Below are 21,574 nucleotides of genomic sequence, written 5' to 3'. Positions count from 1 at the left end.
ATGCCAAGTACTCAAAAAAAGAAAAAAATCTGAGATGTTTCAAATTCAGCACCCAAAATTACAGCATACCTTTTACAGGTTGGGTTGTAAAAAACAAGTGCATCAGTTCTCTAGCTGCAAAGCAGATAATTTATCTGAGAGAGGTTTAGCAAATAAAGTAATTTGTGTGAAGCTCCAAACTACAATGCTGAGTGTCCATGGTGAGAAAAGCCCATGATGAAATGAATAATCCTATATATCAATGTAGGGTTTAATTAGGTAGAGGCCACACAAATGCTAGTATGAAAATGAATACTGAGCAACTTCCATTCAGTGAGTCCTGTGCACAGCGGCAAGGTCCTATGGAAAAAAAACAGTTTGTGATTAAAGTAAGAGGCTGCCATCCTGAGCCAGACAATGTTTATCTTGCCTAACATCCTGGCTCTGACAGTGGTCTGTACCAGAGCTTCAGGGGGAGTATTCAGAACAGGGCAATTATGGAGTGACCCGAACTGCAGCAACACTCCGGGGCAGCACACCTGGATTTACGGGGCACCCTTCCCTGGGCTAGTCCCAGTCTCGTTATTGAGCCGTTTCCTGTGGGGCCCGGCCCTGTTCGCATGGGAGGCTGCTGCCGGCAGACCGAACTGCCCTGGTCACGGAACGAGCCACTCCGGCCCCCTGGGCGCTAACGCTACGCGAGTCCCTCCACGTGCTGCGGGGCTCGTGTCCCCCGGGGGCACTGCTGCGCACTGAGCAACAGCCGCTCTGACAGCGCCCCTCCACCCCGCGCGGCAGACCCGGAACCCGAGCAGCCCGGAGCCCGCGGCGGGCTCGGCCCCGGCCTCTAGCGCGCTGCCAAGAGGCTGTCATGGGCCTGGCTCCGCGGAACGCGCCCGCCGCGGGGCGGCCTCCCGCTCTCGGGTCGGGCCCGGCCCCCAGGACAGAACACGACAGACACCAGCACCGCCGAGAAGCGCGCAGTCGGGCAGGAGCCGGGCACTCGTGTCCGCGCTCAACCCGGCCTAACAGCGTAGGAACATCTACTCCAATCACTCCGCAGCAGCCCCATTGAACTGCGCCTATTGGACGTTTCCTACCCGGCCTCGCCAATCAGAACTTTTGTTCAGAGTTACGACAGGGGAAGGGAGGGGCATCTGTCAGCCAATAGACAGAACAGAAGGCCGATGATCAGGTGGCACCTGGCTCGCCTCCTCTGGACTCACGGATTGGCTACAGAGTCTGTCAGTATAGCGCTATTCGGTTCCCATTCGCTGATTGAGATGTCAGGGTTTTGCGTCTATCATCAATGCCCGCTTTCTTTTCCTAATAAATGGCTGATGGAGCTGTCAGTGAAGCGATTCCACTATCTGATTGGTTTTTGGAGCTGTCAGTAATGCCCTACTTGCCCTTTTCAGGTCCTCCCTCTGGCTGGTGAATAGCTGTAGAATGTGTCAGTGCAATGATTTTTCTCTCTGATTGGTTAAGCGGGCTGTCAGTAAGGTCCATCCTCACTCCATGCCCGCCCCCTCTTGTCAGTGATTGGTTTCAGGAAGTGTCAGTGTGCCGGCTCCCCCAATGGGCGGTCTGGGGTGTGTGCGGTGCGCGCGGTGTGGCCGGCCCGGCGGCGGCGGCAGCGGGAGGCGGCGGCGGCGCGCGCCTGGATCCCGGTCGCGAGGAGGCGGAGGAGGATGTGGCGCGCGGAGGGGAAATGGCTGCCGAAAACAAGCCGGAAGGTGAGAGCGCGGCGGAGCCGGGCCTGGGCCCTCAGTACGGCCGCGAGAGGGGGCGCATCCGTGGGGCAGCCTCCAAGCCCCGCGGGCCGGCCCGTGCCGAGCCGCGTAGCCCCGCGCCAGAAAGTTTATCTCCGCCAGGCGGAGGGGGGCGCGGCCCAGCTCGGCCGCGACGGGCGCCCCCGCGGGGCGGAGCAGGGCAGGGTTTCGTGCCGACACCCGCAGCCCGGGGAAGGGCAGCCTGGGACCCCGGCCTCTGCTGTGAGGGGAGCGAGTCACGGGGACACCCACCCCTCGTGATACTGGTGATGAAAGGACACCCCATCCCCCCACGGCCGGGGTGCCTGTGACGCGAGCACCTCATCCCCTACTTACCCGCCATGGACACCCCCTCCATCTTCCCCCACGCCCTGGGGGGTGGGCCTAGGACGCCTCGTCCATTCCTCTTTCTGCCGTGGGGGGCGGAGGGCGGGCCCAGGACACCCCGTCCATCTTCCCCCTCTCCCCCCCCGTTCCACCGTGGGGGGCGGATGGCGGGCCCAGGACACCCCGTCCATCTCCCCCCTCTCCCCCCCGTTCCACTGTGGGGGGCGGATGGCGGGCCCAGGACACCCCGTCCATCTCCCCCCTCTCCCCTCTGTTCCACCGTGGGGCGCGGATGGCGGACCCAGGACACCCCGTCCATCCCCCCCCCCGGCTTCCACCGTGGGGGGCGGAGGGCGGGCCCAGGACACCCCGTCCATCCCCCCCCCCCCCTGCTTCCACCGTGGGGGGCGGAGGGCGGGCCCAGGACACCCCGTCCATCCCCCCCCCTGCTTCCACCGTGGGGGGTGGAGGGCGGGCCCAGGACACCCCGTCCGTCCCCCACCCCCGCTTCCACCGTGGGGGGCGGAGGGCGGGCCCAGGACACCCTGTCCATCCCCCCTCCCTCCACCGTGGGGGGCGGGCCCAGGACACCCCGTCCATCCCCCCTCCCTCCGCCGTGGGGGGTTGGATGATGGGCACCCCATCCATCCATTTTTTCCACCCCACCATGGAGGGTGGAAAGCACGCAACCTTCCTGCAATTCTCCCATGAAAACCTTTGTCTAAGAAGTGATAATAGTGCACGTGCCCTGCCATCTTTACTCAGAGAGGAGAGTAGGGAATCCATGTGTCTGCCACCACTGGACAGGGCATGTGTACCATTTCGCTATGAGAGAGGGGATGGCGATGCATAGTGAACTTCCTCACCATGTAAAAAGATCTGAGATGCAGGCCCCACCATCATGGGGAAGAGCATCCTAAACCCCAGAATTGGCAATATTTGCTCCCACACCCTTGTGAGACGATAGCAGGCAATATATGAGGCCCATGTAAGAAGGAGAGCACAGGGCAGATACAGCTGTTGTTTGGGGTGTGAAAGAGAATGTGCATGAACATGTACAAATCCCTGTATGTGTGAAAGGCTTGACGTACATGTACCCTCCATTTGGGGCAAGTACAGGGCATGCTTTTGTGTGCACACCTTGGGGCAAAGGGCAGGTCATACCTGTGCACACCCTTCTGTTTGAGAGAGGGACTTATTTGTGTTTTAACTATTTATTAAAATTAACCAATTCAACTCCACCTATTGGTGCACACAATTGGTTTATATTAATGCATTTTGTTATTACTCTTTTCTGTTTCTCTTCGTTGCTCCTTGCCATTGTGTGTTGCAGCTTCTTGTGGTGTTTTACATTTTATTGTACTATTTGGGGATGTGAACTGTCTTTTTACTCTGTTTATTCAGTACCCGTCATAATGGGGCCCTAATTAAGCTGATGCTCTGATATAAATAGTAAATAATCTGAGCATGTGTGGGCTTGGTAGTTCTGCTCATGGGGGTGGTACAATATGGCATTTGGAACCCTCCTTCCAAACCCAACAATTGATGTTGTATGTATGCACTCATTACACCCCCCTATAGGCAGGGTATAGCTTTTGGGTCTGCAGGGGGGAGGGCCAAGTATGACATGGTCAGTTGTCCACATTGTGGAGGACAGGTCAATTACAATTTGCTCATGCAAGGAAGCATGGTCATGGCATGTGCACCCTTTTTTGAGGAGAAAACAGATCACCGAATGGGGATGGGTCAATACATGTGTTCTCCTATCATGAGTTACAAATTCTTCAGAGCAGGGACGACCGTCTATTTATGCTTTGCTTATCATAATGTGGCCCTGCTCCCAGTTGGGACATCTGGGAGCTATCGTAATATGCATAGTAGTAATTGTGCCCACTACATGGGAAAGGGCAGGATGTATGCTTCTCATCCGGTATGGGAGACAGATGTATGTTGTCCCTGTGCTATATTGCCTATGGGGAGGAGTCAGCAGATCATGCACTCCTTTCTCACTGGGTAATGGTTACCCTGTGGGATGAAAAGAGCAATTGTAGGAGTCACCACCCATGTGAAAAATGGTGCATCTCCCCTTATGCAAGTGCGTGCACGTCCCCCCCACATTGTACTCCACCACTAGGGGAAAGGGATAGCATTCACCTGCAGCCACCCTTACTCCCGTAAATACTGTGACTAAAACTGATTATATGAGTGCTGAGATGGTGAATGTATATATGTGCACATGGGTTGGGTGTGCAGGAACCCTTTCTAAACTTTTAATGTGTTCTTAGTATACCATACTCTATAGCAAGAGAGTGGCATGTGTACTTTCCTTTCCAGCACATGCAACTAAATACAAAAATGCGCCTTCTCCAATAACTTGCATAATTAGTTGTGTACATAGCCCTTTACTGAGTAAAACCCTGCAATGTGGGGACAGCATGCTGACTACACACACTGAGGAGTAGGCTACATGCTTTTCCCCAGCACTGTTAAATGATGGTAAAGTCAACGCATAGAAATCAGATAAATATGTCACTTTTTGATTAATGAAGAAAGACAAATAATATCTTTTGGGGGAATGCCTAATAGATAATTTAATTTTTAAGTATTTGAACAGTTCTGTGCATTAATAAAAAGGTGTGCTGTCAAGTTCCTGCCCTGTGGAGAGGGTATCTGCCCTGTTGGGTTTATAGCTTCTGTAATTTTATTATTTCAGGAAGCCATTGGGGGTGAAAGAAGTGGGCAAAGAGTGACTCCATTGAGAAGGAGGGGAAGTATATTTGGCATAGGGAGTGACGACATTTATACCCTCTGAAATAGTTTTCAGGTGGTGATGGAAATGAGAAATCGTATATTGAGAGAAAATTTAAAAAAAGGTTGAGTAGTACAGGATTTCTGTAGTCTTACATTTTTTATGTTGTAGATTTATGCAAAGACAACTTAATTTTGCTGTTGGATACTCCAGAAGAGATTGAAGGTTGTGTGGATAGCATAAAATGGTAGTTAACTTCATACTTAAAGAAACTGCATTTAGAAATTATTTTAGAAAAAAAGCATTGTATATTTTACATGTGAAGGAAAGAGTTAAAGTGTACAACTCTTTTTAGCTCAAAGTTATTCTCTATAATACATTGTTGGAAAACAGAATATCCAAGATAAGGGTTTTTTTATTGCATATCCACAAGGGGGTAGTGATGTACTGTCTAAGATATTTGTAGTGGAAGTGCTGGGTAATCTTTTTTGAAACACTTTAGATTTACAGATAAAGGGGGTGTATTTGCATTTTAACTTAATAAGATCTTTTTTTAAAAATGTTCATTGGCAAAATTCTTGAGTTTAACATGCTGCTTTTATATTTTGGGAAAATAACCATTTATTACTTTTGAATGGTGCAATGCACTTCCCGGTACTGCAATTTACATATGCATACATGATTGCCAGGACATGAGTTGTAAATATAGAGATTTTTTGACATATAGTAATTCAAAATCTTGAGAAATACAAGTTGGAAGTTGGGGTAAAGCTGTGAACAGGCTTTGTGAAGTTGGTGTGTGTTTCTAGTGAGAGGTGTGGAATGTGAATCTCTTACATAAAAAAGCCATAAAGAGACAGCTCAAAGTAAATTCATGTAAGAAGTTTTCTTTTACTGTATTTTTGTTTTTTCTCCGTTGTATAAGTTTATCAAAAACATAGTTCCACAACATATTTGACAGTAACTTGTAATGTAACTGGTCCATAGTGCCTGGAGAAGGAAAACAATTTGTGGTGCTAATGCAGTATTGGGTATAATTTATTATTTAATGTTGTGGCAACCAAAGGCATCAAGCAGGTTCAGGCTGATTGTGCTAGGAGCTGTACAGATACACTGTTTACCATTACAGGAAATAACTGGTTACAGCTTTCTTCGAAAGTGTCATATAAAACATTACATTTACTGTATCTAACTTTAACTTAATACCTGATATAAAAATATGAAAATAATTCCATAAGCCCTGCTAATTTGAGGCTATGGATAAAGTGTATGCTTTGTGTTCAAGTCTACCTTGAGGAGACAGTGGTAAATACTCTTTACTTCATCACTTCTGACTCCTTAGTGCTCCATTTTCCCTGAGGAAAGTTATCTTTATCTCTTTCAGTAAATCTTAGTTAACTGTGTGTGTGTCTTCTGGGATATTTTTTCATTATATGCTACTGTAGCTTGGATTACTATCTTTTTGCTATTTGTGTGTGCAGTGCCTAGCACGGTGGAGCCTCAATACACTACTGCAATATAAATATTAAATTTACATAATAGTGATGAAAAGGAGTACGTTGTTTGCTTAATCTTTCATTAATCTTTATTGATGCTTCTGAATTCATTACTTTTATCTGTTGTGCTGAGATCTAGAATAGACTGGGCTTTATTCTTTTCTCACTTATATTGGTGTAGATGATTAACTCCACTGAAATCTAAGCAATGCAAAACTGGTGTAAATGACAGGAGAATCGGACTCTGTATCTTGACTTCAGTGTTAAAATTTTCTGTTTATTAACCTTTAATTAATTTGCTCCCTTTCCCTTCAGGATTTTGTGTGGGTATGTAGTAACATTTTTCCCCACATATCCTGTTTTAGTATTGAGAATATATAATAGGTGTAATGATTTCATATTGGTTAATAGTCATTAACCTTAAAGCTTCTGGATTGAATTGGGTTTGCATCTTGCTTATACAGTGTGTGACTTATTATGTTTAGTATAGGTATCTTCTTTAATTTCTTTATAGACTATTAAAATTTCTTATGTTGATATGAATGACCCACAAGGTCACTTATTCTTGTAGCTTACTACTGCGTTAAGATCTGTTGTGAATATCCTCTTCCATGTCCCATATTTGAACTTCTTGATTTTGATGTTGAAAATGAGTGCCTTACTTTAGTCTATATTATGTTGGTTAACTCCTATATCTGAATAAAATACATGCTACATACTTTGAAGTTGGACTGAGAAGTCCATTGCAGAAACCCAAATGATTCTCAGCTAGTTAACAATTTCTTTGTGTACTTCTCACAATAACTGCACATTGTAATTCAGTGAGTTGACCTACTTCTGTAATACATTTTTAAGGAGTCATGGTATGAAATGTTAATTTTTTAAATGCCTGAAACTTAAACTCTGCCTGTCAAAAGTTTAAATGTGAGCAATTTAAAAACACAATTGTATGAAGACGAGTATTATAGCAGTGGTGCTGGCGGCCTAAGTATAGAACCCAAGCCTTATTTCCTGCTTTAACTTTCAAAATTATTTTTAATAATATATATTGAATTAGTTGCATTTGAAGTTGCATTTGACAGATCTGGTGACTGAAATCCATTTCTGTACCACTGGACTGGGACAGCATCAGTACTATAAGCTTCTCCACACCATGTTAACTTAAAAGGGACCTTTCTGTGAGGATCACGGGGCAATTCATTCTACAGACCTCTTCTTGTTCAATTTTCCCTTGAGATGGATAGTAAGAATGGCATTCATGTGCTATTAGCCCATGTTAGTAGTGAAAGAATGTTATAATCTGATAGCCATTTGGAATGATATTCTTAGTCTGTAGACTGTTAGACAAATGTCCACATCTTCAAAAACATCACCATGGCCATGCTAGTTAGTAAAAGATAGGCCACTGATTGCCTTGGCATGGAGACTGAAGAGTCCTCTTACTGATACATGTAATATTTCTGGGGCAGGATTGAGGCACACTGGCAGAGTGTGATGAGAATTCACTAGGCACTTTGGTAATACAAATAATAAAAAATAACCTATTACTACTGGTCCTCATGCTGTACCTTTCCTATGGTTAAATGGAAGACTTGAGTCCCCAGAATGTCAACATGGCACCTTCAACCAGCACTGAATTCACTTTTTAAAAAAACATGAGCAGAGAACTGACAGCAAAACATGTATGTTTCTTTGTATTTGATTTATTCTTAGGAATGGTTTTGGAAGTTGATGTATTCAAAATGCATTAGAACAGTGGCCAAATGTTAAAATTGTTTGGCAAGTTAATAAACTAATACTGTACTCTTACTCCTTGTCCCAGTTAAGTTATATTATTGAGGTGGTGATTATTGATTCTATAGCTGTTAATTCAGGCAGGCTCAGTAAATATGATTGTGATGGAGATGTTATACTGGACAAGGTAACTTAGAACATTCTTCCTTCCCTGACTGCCAGCTAAATGTATGTTTAGAAGAGTGTTTGCAGCAGTCACGGGGTTATTTGACTTTTGAAATATTTAGTATGCAAACTAATATTTATATCAAAATACGAGAAAAAAAAAAGAAAATATTGGGGAAATGGTAGTCAGCAGTGTTGTTAACGGGGATGCAGATGATTGTGGAAATAGATTTTATTTTTTAGGTGAGTGTCTTACAGTTTTGAAGTAATTTACTGCCAAGCAGTTTCCTATAGTAACTGAACGTTTGCATAGAAAAATGCAGAATTCTAGTTGGATAGTTACAACCAAGGGGGGAAACAGCATCATTTGACCTTTCATTATTTTAGTATCAGTTATTTTGGAATATGTTTATTTTAAACACGTTGAATGTTAGTTTTCTGGTCGAGTTAATTTTGCAGGATCGAAGAGCATATTGTGATTAGGTTATTAAAACGATACTAATTTTTTTTCAAATACCTATTTTTCTTTTCTTAACCCCTTTTGTAATGAAGAATAAATGAAATGGCTACACTGGTGATGATGAGATTAGGTTGTGGATAACAATCACTGGTTGCTGGACCGAATTGGCTTTGAATCAGTTGCCATGAAAATTTTATAAATCTCTGTTCTTCCGAAGAATCTGTTGATTACCATAATTCATTAAATGTTTGTTGGCTGGAGATCAGGGCATCTTCAGTGCATGGTGCTGTGCTGTGGAACTTGGTTTCATGGCTAGTCCACTCTGGGTGCTCTCTGAGCTCTATGACTTCTATGATTCTTTGTCTCTTTTCTCATGCCTCTCACACAGGTGGATTGGGAGGATTGCAACCAGTTTCGTAACTGGTCAGTCTCCCAGTGTTAATACTGGCCAATAGGTTAGTTAAAATTTCAAGTATTATTTCATGTCCAAAGACTGTGGTAGATGCTTTATATACATTTTAAAAACAAAACATTTTGTTCATTGTAATGTTCACTTAGTTCACTCCTGTCCTTGAAAGAATGACACATTTTACTTCTTGCACAAACCTAGTTTATCGTATCATTGTTCATGAATGCTAGGCTGCTGGCTTTGATGGGCTTTTGTGCATGTGTTGACTTAATTCACAGGATTGCCATTTCTACCTAAAATTAGACTGTGATGCTCTGAAGGAGCAGGGAGCTGTGAAGTTAGCTCAATTCACTCTTCACCTCAGTTTTATGTGAATTTCAGTTTGCAGTTTAATACTTAATTTGAAATTCAGATAAAATTCTAATGTGGACACTGAACTTCTTTTCTTCTCTCCCCTTCCCTTTCAGGGGCTTGTTAACCATGTGATTTACAGTCCAGGAAGTGAAGTCACTCTGCCATCTCCAAAATATGGAAGGCTATTAGCATTTGAGTATAGGGACACTGCCTTTCACCACATACAAAATTAAAGTTAATCTCATAAGTGAGAATTGTATTTAAAAAAAAACAAAAACAAAAACCTGATAGGTTCTTCTTGCAACTGAAACATTCCTATTTTCCTTCTTGGTGTTAGAGAAACCTTAACTTATTGGATGTGGTTCTCAGTCACTTCAGGCCTTTAATTTTAAGTGTGGCTCTTGAGTGACTTTATATTGTAGTTAGATTTTTGAGATACTTGTGAATCGAGCAGTTTTAATCAGTTTTTGCTTTAAGGGATACCATCAACTTAAAATCTAGTCAATTTAAAAAGGAGTTAAAAGTAGTTTCAGGTTCTGCATTTGACCTTGAGTTCTCCAGCCAATGTTTATGGTTTTACAGTCATATTTTCTTATTTTAAAAATGTTTTTCTTTTTCCTACTACTGTATGAAAAGACCAAAACAAACAATAGGGAAAACCGATAGTCAGTTTTACTGTTTCCCTGGTATAATCGACCTATTTACAAAGTGTTCTCAAATGCGTACAGTACACCAAAAATTAATGTTTTTTCTCAGATATTGCTTTTGTACTAATTCTGCATGCAACTTCTAACAATAGTAGGTAAAAAGTGTTATTTCCAAATTTATCCCTTTGAGATCTGAAACACTCTTGGGTGGAGCCTGTATCTCTCTCCCTTCTACCTGCACACAGTATTCAAGGTGTGGGCATACCATGGATTCATATATTGGCGTTCTGGTATATACTGTCTTATTATGTATCTCTTTCCTAATGGTTCTTAACACTGTTAGCTTTTTTCACTGCTGCTGCACACTGAGCATATGTTTTCAGAGAACTATCTACAACAGGGGTGTCAAACATGCGGCCCGCGGGGTTAATTTTTGCAGCCCGCGCATTCTGAGTGGCACTAGCCCAAGTGCTCCTAGCCCCCAGGCTGGCCGGTCTGCCCCACCTTCAGACCGCCGCCAACCCGAGTGCTTCTAGCCCCCAGAGTATTAAGTGGGTATGGAAAGTGAGTATAAGTGACAGCTGTGCCGTTGTGCTGCCCCTTTAATTAATATATATATATATATATTATTTTTTTTTACAGTGCGACCCGCCAAGTGAACAATTTTGTCTTAAATGGCCCTTGTGGCCAGATAACTTTGACACCCCTGAAATGACTCCAAGATCTCTTTTTTGCGTGATAACAAGCTAATTAGGAGCCCAACATTTGTATGTAGAGTTGGGATTATGTTTTCCGATGTGCATTACTTTGCGTTTATCAGCATTGAACATGATATGCCATTTTGTTCCCCAGTCACCCAGTTTTGTGACATCCCTTAGTTAAAATAGACTGTGAAGAGTTACAATCTTGAGTAATTTTGTCATCTGCAAATTTTGCCACCTAACTTTTTACCCCTTTTTCACACCACACTTCCTTCCCTAACTATTGTCAAGTTCGTTTGTAGACTCACATCTCCTCTTCTCGGTTGTTCCTGTGTGTATAAATCCAAAATTGTATTGGCATTTTTTGTTGCTTTACTACTTCACAAATATGTTTAGTTTGCTGTCCACTATTACCTAGAGGTCTGCATTTAGCATTATTTCTTTTCAGGTTTTTCCTTTTCACTGACTGTTTGGAATTATTTTTGCTTAAGTATTATTTTTATTTGTCCAAAATGTCTTTTTTTTTTTTAACTCATGCTTTTAATCTCACTAAATTGCTTTGCAATATTTTTCTTCCTTGGTGTTTTGCAATTTCTTTCAATTCAGAACCATCTGAAAATCCATGTAATGTACTTCTAAATTTCTCTTCTATATCATTATTATGTCAGGGTGAGGACAAAGAGAAGGTAGTAACTGCAGTCTTAGTTGCCTGGATTCTGGAGCATGTTCTGGACTTTGGATAGCTTTAATACAAGTAATGGATGACTGCAGGGAGTTTCAAAGAAGTAATTCCATCAGGGAATTCTGGTGACAAATTATGATGTTACAACTTGATGGAATTAATTAGATAACTTGATTGTGTTCTTATATTTGAGATAACTGTATGCTGAGCTAAATAAACTCAGAGGCTGGAGTGTTTTTAGGAAACCAACTTTTGTGTTGAAGGTATTTGTCCATTTCATAGGGAGCATCATCAAATTGTTCTGATTACACTGTAATATGCTCTTTCTCCTCTTGTCCGTGACTTTCCTTTCTTCCTATATGTCTGAACTCTGACTCCCTCTGTTGTTTAGAGGAAGGATGAGTGACTTCACTCATGAATAACTTTTATTTTAAATGCTTCAGTATTCTCCTGTTCTAAAGCTAATAGAAAACTGAATTTGGAGAGGGTATAATAACCTTCCCACTAATCAAACTATTGTTACTAAAATTGAGATATCTGAAATAAATATAATGTAACAAAGGTAGGGAATGGTTTAACTAAAGGTCTGATTTTTTTTTAAATGATTTAGTTAAACTGGTGCAACTTTTTGTATGGATACTCATATCAGTTTATACCTATAATTTACAGGAAAAAGTTAAATTGATATGAACGTATACACAAATGTTTGCTGTACTTCACTTTCACTAAAGCTGCTTTTAAACTGATTGCAATTAAACCAGTGCAACTTCTGTGTAAACAGGGCTTGTCTATTATGTGTTTGTGGCTTAACCTTCCTCTAGGGCAGGATGTTGAAGAGAAGTGGTTGAATGGGATAACAGATCAAAGACTTGAGAAACAGAAGTAGCATTTTTGTCAGTATATGGCAATGTCCTTCTGAGGGCAGTAGCCTGAAGACAGCACAAGGATTTGTGTACTTTCTACCTAAGAAATAACTTGCATATTAGACACTTTTAGCCATTCAGGGTGTGAGGATTTGCCGAAATTCATTTGTGGATTAGCAACTGTCCTGCATCTATGTTCTCTGAGACACTTCCCTTTCAGTATAATTCCATTTAACTCATGGTGACCCACCAGTATGGATCACAGATTGTAAAAGATTTAAAATAACTGGAAAAAAAATTAAAGAAAAAGCTTATTTTGGAACTGATTTGAAATTATCAAAATTATTTAATCTAATTATTTAAATAGTGGCCGAGTTTACTTGGGGAAAAATGAAACACAGACCCAAACAGATACCAAATGCATCTTTGCAATGATTTTCTTTTTATGCACTCTTATTTACAGATGTTAAATATTTGCCAAATCCTTTGCCTAAATTTTTGTCTATTAAGATTGTGTTCTTTGGGGCAGAGACTTTATCTTGATACATGTCTTTAAAGCATCAACCACATTTCTGGCACAATGTAAATAATAAAATAACCTCTGTTAAAACCACCATTGTCAAAATACTTAACTGAGTTGTCTGAAAATTCTAAAGTAGTCAGTGTTACTTTCTGCTGTCACAGATCATTATAACTTTTGAAAATTGTTCTTTAATATGTAAAAATCCTCAAATCAAATATCGCTACTTTTATTACCGTAGAATAATTGCTTGTATGTTATAAGGCTAGACATAAATTTATGGTCCACTTTGCATTACTTATTTGCTTCTGGTTCCCACTGAGTGCAAGACTGGGTCCTCAGTAGATACATTTTTGCACATCATAGAAGCGATAGCCTCATCTGACGGGTTTGTGTGTATAAACTAGCCACAGTTTTAAATATTGTAATATTTATATATTATAGATCAGGTTTATAACAAGAAAACCCTTGTTTTGTGTGACTGGTCCAAGGAGACAGAGCTTGCCCCTCTTTCCTAGAGGACTCTGTTCCAGGTCATTGTTGGTGTTCGTTGGGTTTGGGAATGCTTCACTATTGTTGTTTCCTGGCTGTATGTTATGTGGATTCACCGCAAAAAACTTTAACTCAGAGTTAAGGTTGCCTGGTGGTATCATATGCCCTTCTAGAACATCTAGTTCAGCAGAACTCAAACTTCTGAAAACGAGGAAATACAAAGTTACGGTATGTGCCCATGCAACCTTAACTGTGACCCCCTGGAGCTGCCAGCCACTAGGAATAATCTGCATGCATTTATTTTGTTAGCTATGAATGGTGGAGGGGTTAATTGGAGCAGCTTGGCAAAACTGTGATTGTGGATATGAAGTGCTCTGGGGGTTTAATAACCCTCTGGTGGTATGTGAGCCCCTCCCCTTGTCTCCCTGTGTGGAATCAAAGAAAAGATGCATGCGTACCTTGAAAGATCCAGTATGCCTCATTTCAGTACTGAGTTGTGGAAGTTGTGTGAGGAACAGAGTACTGGGTGGTGTGTGTCTTGCCATGGGGATTGTTAGTATATAAGTGTGGTATATGGATTTAATGAAGGGTGAGTAGAAGTATAGTATTAGATGCCATTGTGTGCGTATTGGTGAAGGGGTTGTAAAACATACCAGAGGTGGTATTCTTTCTGTGGAGTAGGCTAAGTGTTTGAGTGTAGGGCAGGTGCAGGTAGCCCCTGTTCAGTACAATATAAAGGCAGGGTGCGAGTAGATGTGTTGGGGCATCACTCAAAAAAGGCAGGATTAAGGTTGTGGGGGCATCTACCGTAATTCTATATTTTCTTGTTTTTGGAAGTTTGATTTTCTTATTAATTTGATGTTATGGAAGGGCCCGAGCTACCACTGGGCAACTTTAACTCTGTGTTACTGAGTATTTTTTGTCAGTGAATTTTCTATTGCTTTTTAACAGAAGGAAATGTTGGTAGGAGTTGATGGTCCCTGAGGAAGTTGTAGTTGAGATGCTCTTGTGGCCTGATGATGATGATGTGTAGCTTTATCAGTAGATCTCAAAGCACTTCACCTAGGAGGGAAACATGATTATCCCCATTGTTCAGATAGGAAAAACTGAGGCACGGAAGCATAAAGAGAGTTGGCTGAGATCCCCCAATAGGCCAGTGGCAGAGCTGGGAATAGAGCCTAGGTATTGAGAGTCCCAGTCTACTATCTTCTCCACTATTTGATTCCTAAATGCATCCCCTAGCCCCAGTACACTTTGCTATAGAGGAATGGGGATAATGGTCATACTTCGAAATGTTTGGCCCTGTTAACAACTATACATTCCAGTGGCAGAAATCTCCGACCTAGTCTGCCCCAAAAATGTGATATTTTTATTACATAGCAGTTACAATAACTTTGAGCACATGAGAAACGACTGGTTTGTCTCTCTTCTTTTCCACTCCCTTCCCCACCATCCGTTGTAACATGTAGCCCCCAGCCATCATTTCCAGCTCACCCTTCCTATTAAGCCATTGGCTCCATTGCCTCTGTTAATCATCAAGAATGCCCATTCCAACCTCAACTCCTCATTCCAGTTTCAGCAATGTGTTTTTGGTGCAGTCTCCCATCATGCCTGTTTCCAGCTCTTTGCCCAGAGAAGCAGGATGCTTTCAGATGCTGGCATATACACAGGGATAGAAAGAGGAGCTCAGACATCCCCAGAGGGTAAGGGCCCCTCAGATTCCAGTATACCCAGGAGGAGAGAAAGTGAGGCCGACAGGCTCTCTTGCCCTAATTCCTCCCACTTGCCCTGCCTCCCATTTCCATGCTGCCCTCTCCAGTATGCCGTGCCATCCTATCCCCTACCTGAGCTCTCCATCCTCCCCTACCACCCATCCCAGTTTATCCCCATCACCTCACTGCAGACGTAAGCTCCTTTTCTCCTATTTTCTCCCACTTCTCTACCCTCAAAGCCCCTCCTCTTCCAACAAGCATTTACCTCTGTAATTTATTTTCTTTTTGAGTGCCTTTTGAATTTTCTGCTCTACTTAGATTACACCCATCCCTCCCTCCCCCCAAAAAAAACCCAAAAAACACCTCTTGACAGAGGCAGATTGTAGCTATGTGCTTACATATCATTCAGATTTCTGACAAGGGTTGGGTTTAAACTTGAAGTGACTGGATGTTGCTCGAGTTCAATGGCCATAACATCCCTTGAGCCGCACAGATATTGTGAGTTATGGCTGGCTAGCAGCTCTCTTGGGCACTCTTTCTGCACAGGCACAGTACAGTCTCTTCGGTGTGTGTTAGGCTCAAGCATATCTATAGAAACAAATTATTTGCTGAATAATATTTCCAGTATTGTTTCCCCAAAGAGATGGTCACTTTTGATACAGTCTCCCACAGTATTCCTATCAGTAAGTTAAAGTAGTATAGGTTGGTGTGGACGTGCCCCTGGAACCAGGGAGCAGCGTCTGGGTTTTCCCCTCTCTGGGCCCTCCTCAGAGGGGGGACCACCCCTCCCGGCTACCTCCCACCGGGAGCAGTCTTGTGCCTCTTTGCAGGACAAGCAGTCTACGGCCAGACCCTCAGGCAGGGCTGGCCAGGCAAGCAGTCTACGGCCAGACCCTCAGGCAGGGCTGGCCAGGCAAGCAGTCTACGGCCAGACCCTCAGGCAGGGCTGGCCAGGCAAGCAGTCTACGGCCAGACCCTCAGGCAGGGCTGGCCAGGCAAGCAGTCTACGGCCAGACCCTCAGGCAGGGCTGGCCAGGCAAGCAGTCTACGGCCAGACCCTCAGGCAGGGCTGGCAGGTGAGCACGCCGCTCTCGGGAACGGCACGGCGGGGAAGGCTTCCTCACGGAGGATAGGGAAGGGGGAGGGGGATGCAGGCCCGCCCGTCTCCACTGCGTCCCAGCCCAGGGCCCTGGCAGTGGCAACAGCGTTTGCCACTGGGGCGGCGGGGCTCCTGCCGCAACACGCCGCCCCGGTTGCCCCTGACTCAGCCACTAACGTGTGGTGATCCCTGGGCTTCTTCCTCCCCGAAACCCCCGGTACCTGCCTCCTCTGGGTCGCTGGGGTTCGGTAGACCTGCTAGGCCCTCCTCGTCCATGGGCGGCAGCTCCGGGAGCTCCATGGGCTCATCCTCGAAGGGTAGCTCCTCCAGGTCCTGCGGTCCTCGGGCAGGGCCGGTAGGTCCTCAGGGTCCCAGGCTCGGCACTGCTCTGGCAGATCCGCCTCCGGCTCCCAGGCCCCGGGTGTTTCTGGGGGGTTCTCCTCAGGCTCGTAGTCCTCAGGGAGCCCCGACGGGCCTTCTTCCGGCTCCCAGGCCGTGGGCGTCTCTGGTAGTCCCTCCAACTCCCAGGCTGCAGGGTACCTGGGGGAGGCCTCGGCCGATCCCCAGGCTGGGTTTAAGGCCAGCCACTCCCTCTCAGCCCGGCTCCCCGGCCCGGCCTTGGCTAGGGGCTCGGGAGGAGACGCGTCCTTCCCCTTCAGCCGCCTCCCTCCAACTGAGCTTGCCGGCCTGACTCTTAAAGGCCTAGTCCCGCCCCCTGGCTTCCGGTCAGGTGTTTCCCTGGGGCAGGCTTCTGTCAGCCAGGGTGGGTCTGGCTCCCTCTCTGGGTCCTCCTCAGAGGGGGACCACCCCTCCCGGCTACAGTTGGATGAATGGTCTATAAAATGGATAGAGAACTGGCTAGATCATCGGGCTCAACAGGTAGTGATCAATGGCTCCATGTCTAGCTGGCAGCTGGTCACATGCGGAGTGCCCCAGGGGTCAGTCCTGGGGCCAGTTTTGTTCAACATCTTCCTTAAAGATCTGGAGGATGGGGTAGATTGCACCCTCAGCAAGTTTGCAGGTGACACTAAGCTAGGGGGCATGGTAGATACCCTGGAAGGTAGGGATAGGATACAGAAGGACCTAGACAGATTGGAGGTTTGGGCCAAAAGAAATCTGATGAAGTTCAACGAGGACAAGTGCAGAGTCCTGCACTTAGGACGGAAGAATCCCATGCACAGCTGCAGACTGGGGATCGATGAGCTAGGCAGCCGTTCTGTAGAAAAGGACCTGGGGGTTACAGTGGATAAGCAGCTGGATGTGAGTCAGCAGTGTGCCCTGGTTGCCAAGAAGGCTAATAGCACATTGCGCTGCATTAGTAGGAGCATTGCCAGCAGATTGAGGGAAGTGATTATTCCTGTCTATTCAGCATTGGTGAGGCTGCATTTGGAGTATTGTGCTCAGTTTTGGGACCCCCATTGCAAAAAGCATGTGGAGAAGTTGGAGAGAGTCCAACGGAGGGCAACAAAAATGATTAGGGGGCTGGAGCATAAGATTTATGAGGAGAGGCTGAGGGAACTAGGTTTGTTTAGTCTGCAAAAGAGAAGAACTAGGGGGGATTTGATAGCAGCCTTTAACTACCTGAAAGGGGGTTCCAGGGAGCATGGAACTAGGCTGTTCTCAATGGTAGTAGATGACAGAACAAGGAGCACTGGTCTCAAGTTGCAGTGGGGGAAGGTCTAGGTTAGATATTAGGAAAAAGCTTTTCCCTAGGAGTGTGGTGAAGCACTGGAATGGGTTACCTAGAGAGGTGGTGAAATCTCCATCTTTAGAGTTTTTAAGCTGCAGCTTGACAAAGCCCTGGCTGGAATGATTTAGCTGAAGTTAGTCCTGCTTTGAGCAGGGGGTTGGACTGGATGACCTCCTGAGGTCCCTTCCATCTCTAATCTTCTATGATTCTGTGATCATGCACAAACTGGAGTCAGTGTTGAGCAACTGAGACTTTTTGGGCAAAGTCTAAGCCATGATTTGAGCTCCAGGTTTGTGTAAAAAAAAGTTGGTATAATCTGTCAACCTTAATTAAAAACTATTTTTTCTAAGGGGCAGTATCTCTGGATAGTTTTACTCAAATGATCCTAATTTTGGATTACTAACCTACCTCTCACCCTCATGAGTCATACCAGATTTCAAGGCAATCTGAGTAACCATGTGAATTGGAGGGAACTAGAGAGTTCCCTTAAACAGAAAAAGACAGTTAGCCTTTACTATGTTAGAGCTGTCTCTCCTCTATAAAAAATTACAACTGCTGGACTGCACCTGGCAACTGCTATATGAGGGATAAGCTTACTAACCATGGTGAAAAATACTTGCGCTGCCAAGCCTCCTCAAAAATCACACCCTACCAATTGAAACAATACATTGTTTGTTTGTTGTATACTGTTTTTAATTGTAAAATGGCTGTCAACTTTCTGTTAAGTAAAATTTGTAAAGTAACTTACTATTGACAAGGTTGAATAATAGAAAAAAATATTTGTTGAATATGTTGCTCAACACTTTTTAACAGTATTGGTCAAGTGATACATTCATCAGATAGTATTTGAACTGGTATAAAGATGGTCGAATATCACAACTATTTGTCAGATTATTCCAAGAATATCCATGAAATTGATCAAATACTATATTAATGAAAAGTGTTTTGACAAGTCATAGTTACATCCTTTGTTATGCCTTCTTGACTTTCACATAAGTAGATCATGGCATGTCTTTTCCTAAACTATCTGGTCTGTTTCCTTTCTTCCTTCTCTTGCTTTTCACTCCTATCTTTTCTCCCTTTACCCTAGCTTACATTGTACTATATCTCCTCCAATACATTTTCTCTCTCCTTTCTTTTCCTCCTCCACATCACATTTCTCTATCATATTACTTGTCTAACCTCTCCTATTATTTCTTCATCTCTCACCTCCCCTCACCTGGCCACCACAGGAGTTTTGCAAGACATCTAGTAACCAGAAGACTAAACAAACTAGCCGTAGGCTGAGGAAAAATTGGGATTGGGGCAGACACTGTTTGTGAACAACACCCAAGTGAGAAGCCAGCCTCCCTTCAAAAGCAGCTGGGGGACTCCATTTGGCTAATACGTGTCTGATAATTTTCGAACCACCCAATGCATCACTTCCTACTCCAGAATGTCCAGGCTGCTATGAAGATGGGAGGTTGGGGGGGTCTCCTACTTTACCCCTTCTCCAGACTCATGGCTACTTAGGTGGGGGTATATGTACACTTTTACTACTATGCTTTTTTGGCTGCGCTGTTTATCCATACTCTTACTCACCCTCCCACAGCCTCCTCCAGTGAACAGTTCCATTTGCTTCCTCTCTACTGCTGTTCATAACCTTTCCAAGCAAGCAACTAATTAAACTGACCTGACTGATTGTTGTAAGTTTCACTGCTTCACAGGGTTCTGAACAGAAATTCTGTAAACTGGCAAGACTGTTTAGTTTTTGCTCTACCACAGCATAGCAAAACTGAGCAGCAGCAGAGGTACTGGAACTGTTTGTCTGCAGACTTAAGAAAAGAGTGTTACATCAGTTATACTCAGTTCATGTTTCCATGATTATCTTTGTCAACATAAGGACTACAGATTTATTTGTTTTAAAATAAAAGCTTTGTTTCTGGACATGCTAATGGCACTCACCCTGGAAGGCTTCCTACTTGTCCTGAGTGATTTAGCAAGTGGAATTTTTAAGCCTTTATGTGATGTCCAGGGTTATCAGTTATATTCACTAGCAGTGAATTTCCTGCAAAAGCTAAAAATAAGTAAAATAACTAAAAAAAGCGAGTTTAAGTATATGAACATATTATGCTTTTTTTTCTATGATTATATTTTTTTACCTTGTGAAATAGTAATACTGTGAAATATCTTGATGTTAAATTATCTGCAATAGATCTGAAAACTCTGAAAAGGTAACCTTGGTGTTCGAGGCTCTAGGAGCTAAAGAAAAAGCTGTTGAATGCTGTTTTGATTGTTTTGGTACCAAGTTACTGATCAGATTTGTTACCAATGAAGTTTAGCTAATTGAAACAATTATATTGAGTTTTCTCAAATAACTGCATATAGAGTTAATTACCAGCATAATTAATCTGATAGAAATAAGTGTCCCAATAATTTTGTTTTGATTTATCTCAGAAGTTCGCAACTGGAAAAATATAGATAGATTTCTTTTGTCTTAAAGAAGGTTTCATATCTATATCTATAGGGAACTCACAGATTTGAGTCTAAACTAACCCACATTATTAAATTAAAACAAATAGTATTCATTTACTGTGATTAAATGGAATCATATTTTAAAGCTTTGAACTCTTTTTATAGCCATTTTTGGAAAATCAATGACGCATGCTCAAAGACCGAGTTTAAAGATGATATTATTTATTAAGGGGGAGAGCTTCAGAATATCCTGAAGGATTTAGAAAAACTGAGCATCAATGGAATTTGTGCAGCTAAATCCTGAAGGCACCTCTGAATATCTTTGAATGTTATTGTGGTCTCAACACACAAAAACTTCTTTTCATTAAAAAACTTTGAGTTATTTTTCTTGTGAAGAAATATGAAATACTAACTTTTAAGTCATATTTAATATGTCAATAACTACTAATTACTTCAAACAACAATGTTAAGATTTAACTTTCCTATACACCTGCATACTGTTACACTGATGGAAACCTCTACAATGATCACTTTATAGATAATCTTATTTATTTCCGTTTTGTTTTAAATACACTGCACACTAAAAGTCACCCATCAAAAAATCTGAATGCCCTTGACATATATTTAAATTCACAAATATGGTGATTAAATTTTATTGCAATCTTCAATTTTTGATATATGTTAAACAGCCTATTTGCAAAATTTTAACTCCTTTTGCATCCGTGCTAAGATGCAATTTAGAAATCGATCTTTAAAATTTATGTATTATTAGTTTGAAAATTAGAAGGTTTATAAAACTTATTTATGTGTGAGTTTTATAGGCTTATCCTGTATATGTATGTATAGTATAGAACTACCAGTAAATCAGGAGTTGATCAACATATATCCAGTCATTTCTCCATTCTCAAATTACATCACATTGCACCAATAAAACTCTGGCAGTTAAATGGTCCAGAGTTCTGTATCCACCTTTTGGATCACAGAGAATTTAGGAACCGGTAAAAAAGATGTGGTGGGGGAGGTAGTAGGAGAGAGGCTCATTGTGCACTTTAAAGTTTTATGGCCTGTGTTGCCTCCCTTGAGAGGATGAAGTGCAAGGAGCATGAACAAGCCCATAAAATTGCAAAGGGTTTATGGTGTATAATTAATACAGAACTTTCTATGAACTTTATATTAGTTTCATTTGGGTTTTTGTCTCACTAACAAATATTTTTTGAAGGAAGATTGTTCATGAAATTCAAATATGCTGATTTTCTTATTGAATCATAA

General features: G+C 43.0%; 1 protein-coding gene across 1 annotated transcript in view; it reads left to right on the top strand.

The window, feature by feature from the left end:
* Positions 1–1,018: 1,018 nt before the first annotated feature.
* CAMTA1 (calmodulin binding transcription activator 1) overlaps positions 1,019–21,574 on the top strand; it is a 938,867-nt gene continuing 918,311 nt past the window's right edge. The window contains exon 1 of the mRNA XM_067567040.1: positions 1,019–1,715. Coding sequence (XP_067423141.1) covers positions 1,442–1,715 — 274 coding nt within the window. The 5' untranslated portion in view covers positions 1,019–1,441. The remainder of the gene's footprint in view (positions 1,716–21,574) is intronic.

The sequence above is a fragment of the Emydura macquarii genome, unplaced genomic scaffold (genome assembly GCF_026122565.2).
Source record: "Emydura macquarii macquarii isolate MOO-44397 ecotype Brisbane River unplaced genomic scaffold, CSIRO-AGI_Emac_v2 contig_2768, whole genome shotgun sequence".
NCBI lineage: Eukaryota > Metazoa > Chordata > Testudines > Chelidae > Emydura > Emydura macquarii.
Note: the sequence above shows the minus strand (reverse complement) of the source record. Positions and strands in the feature narration are given on the sequence as shown.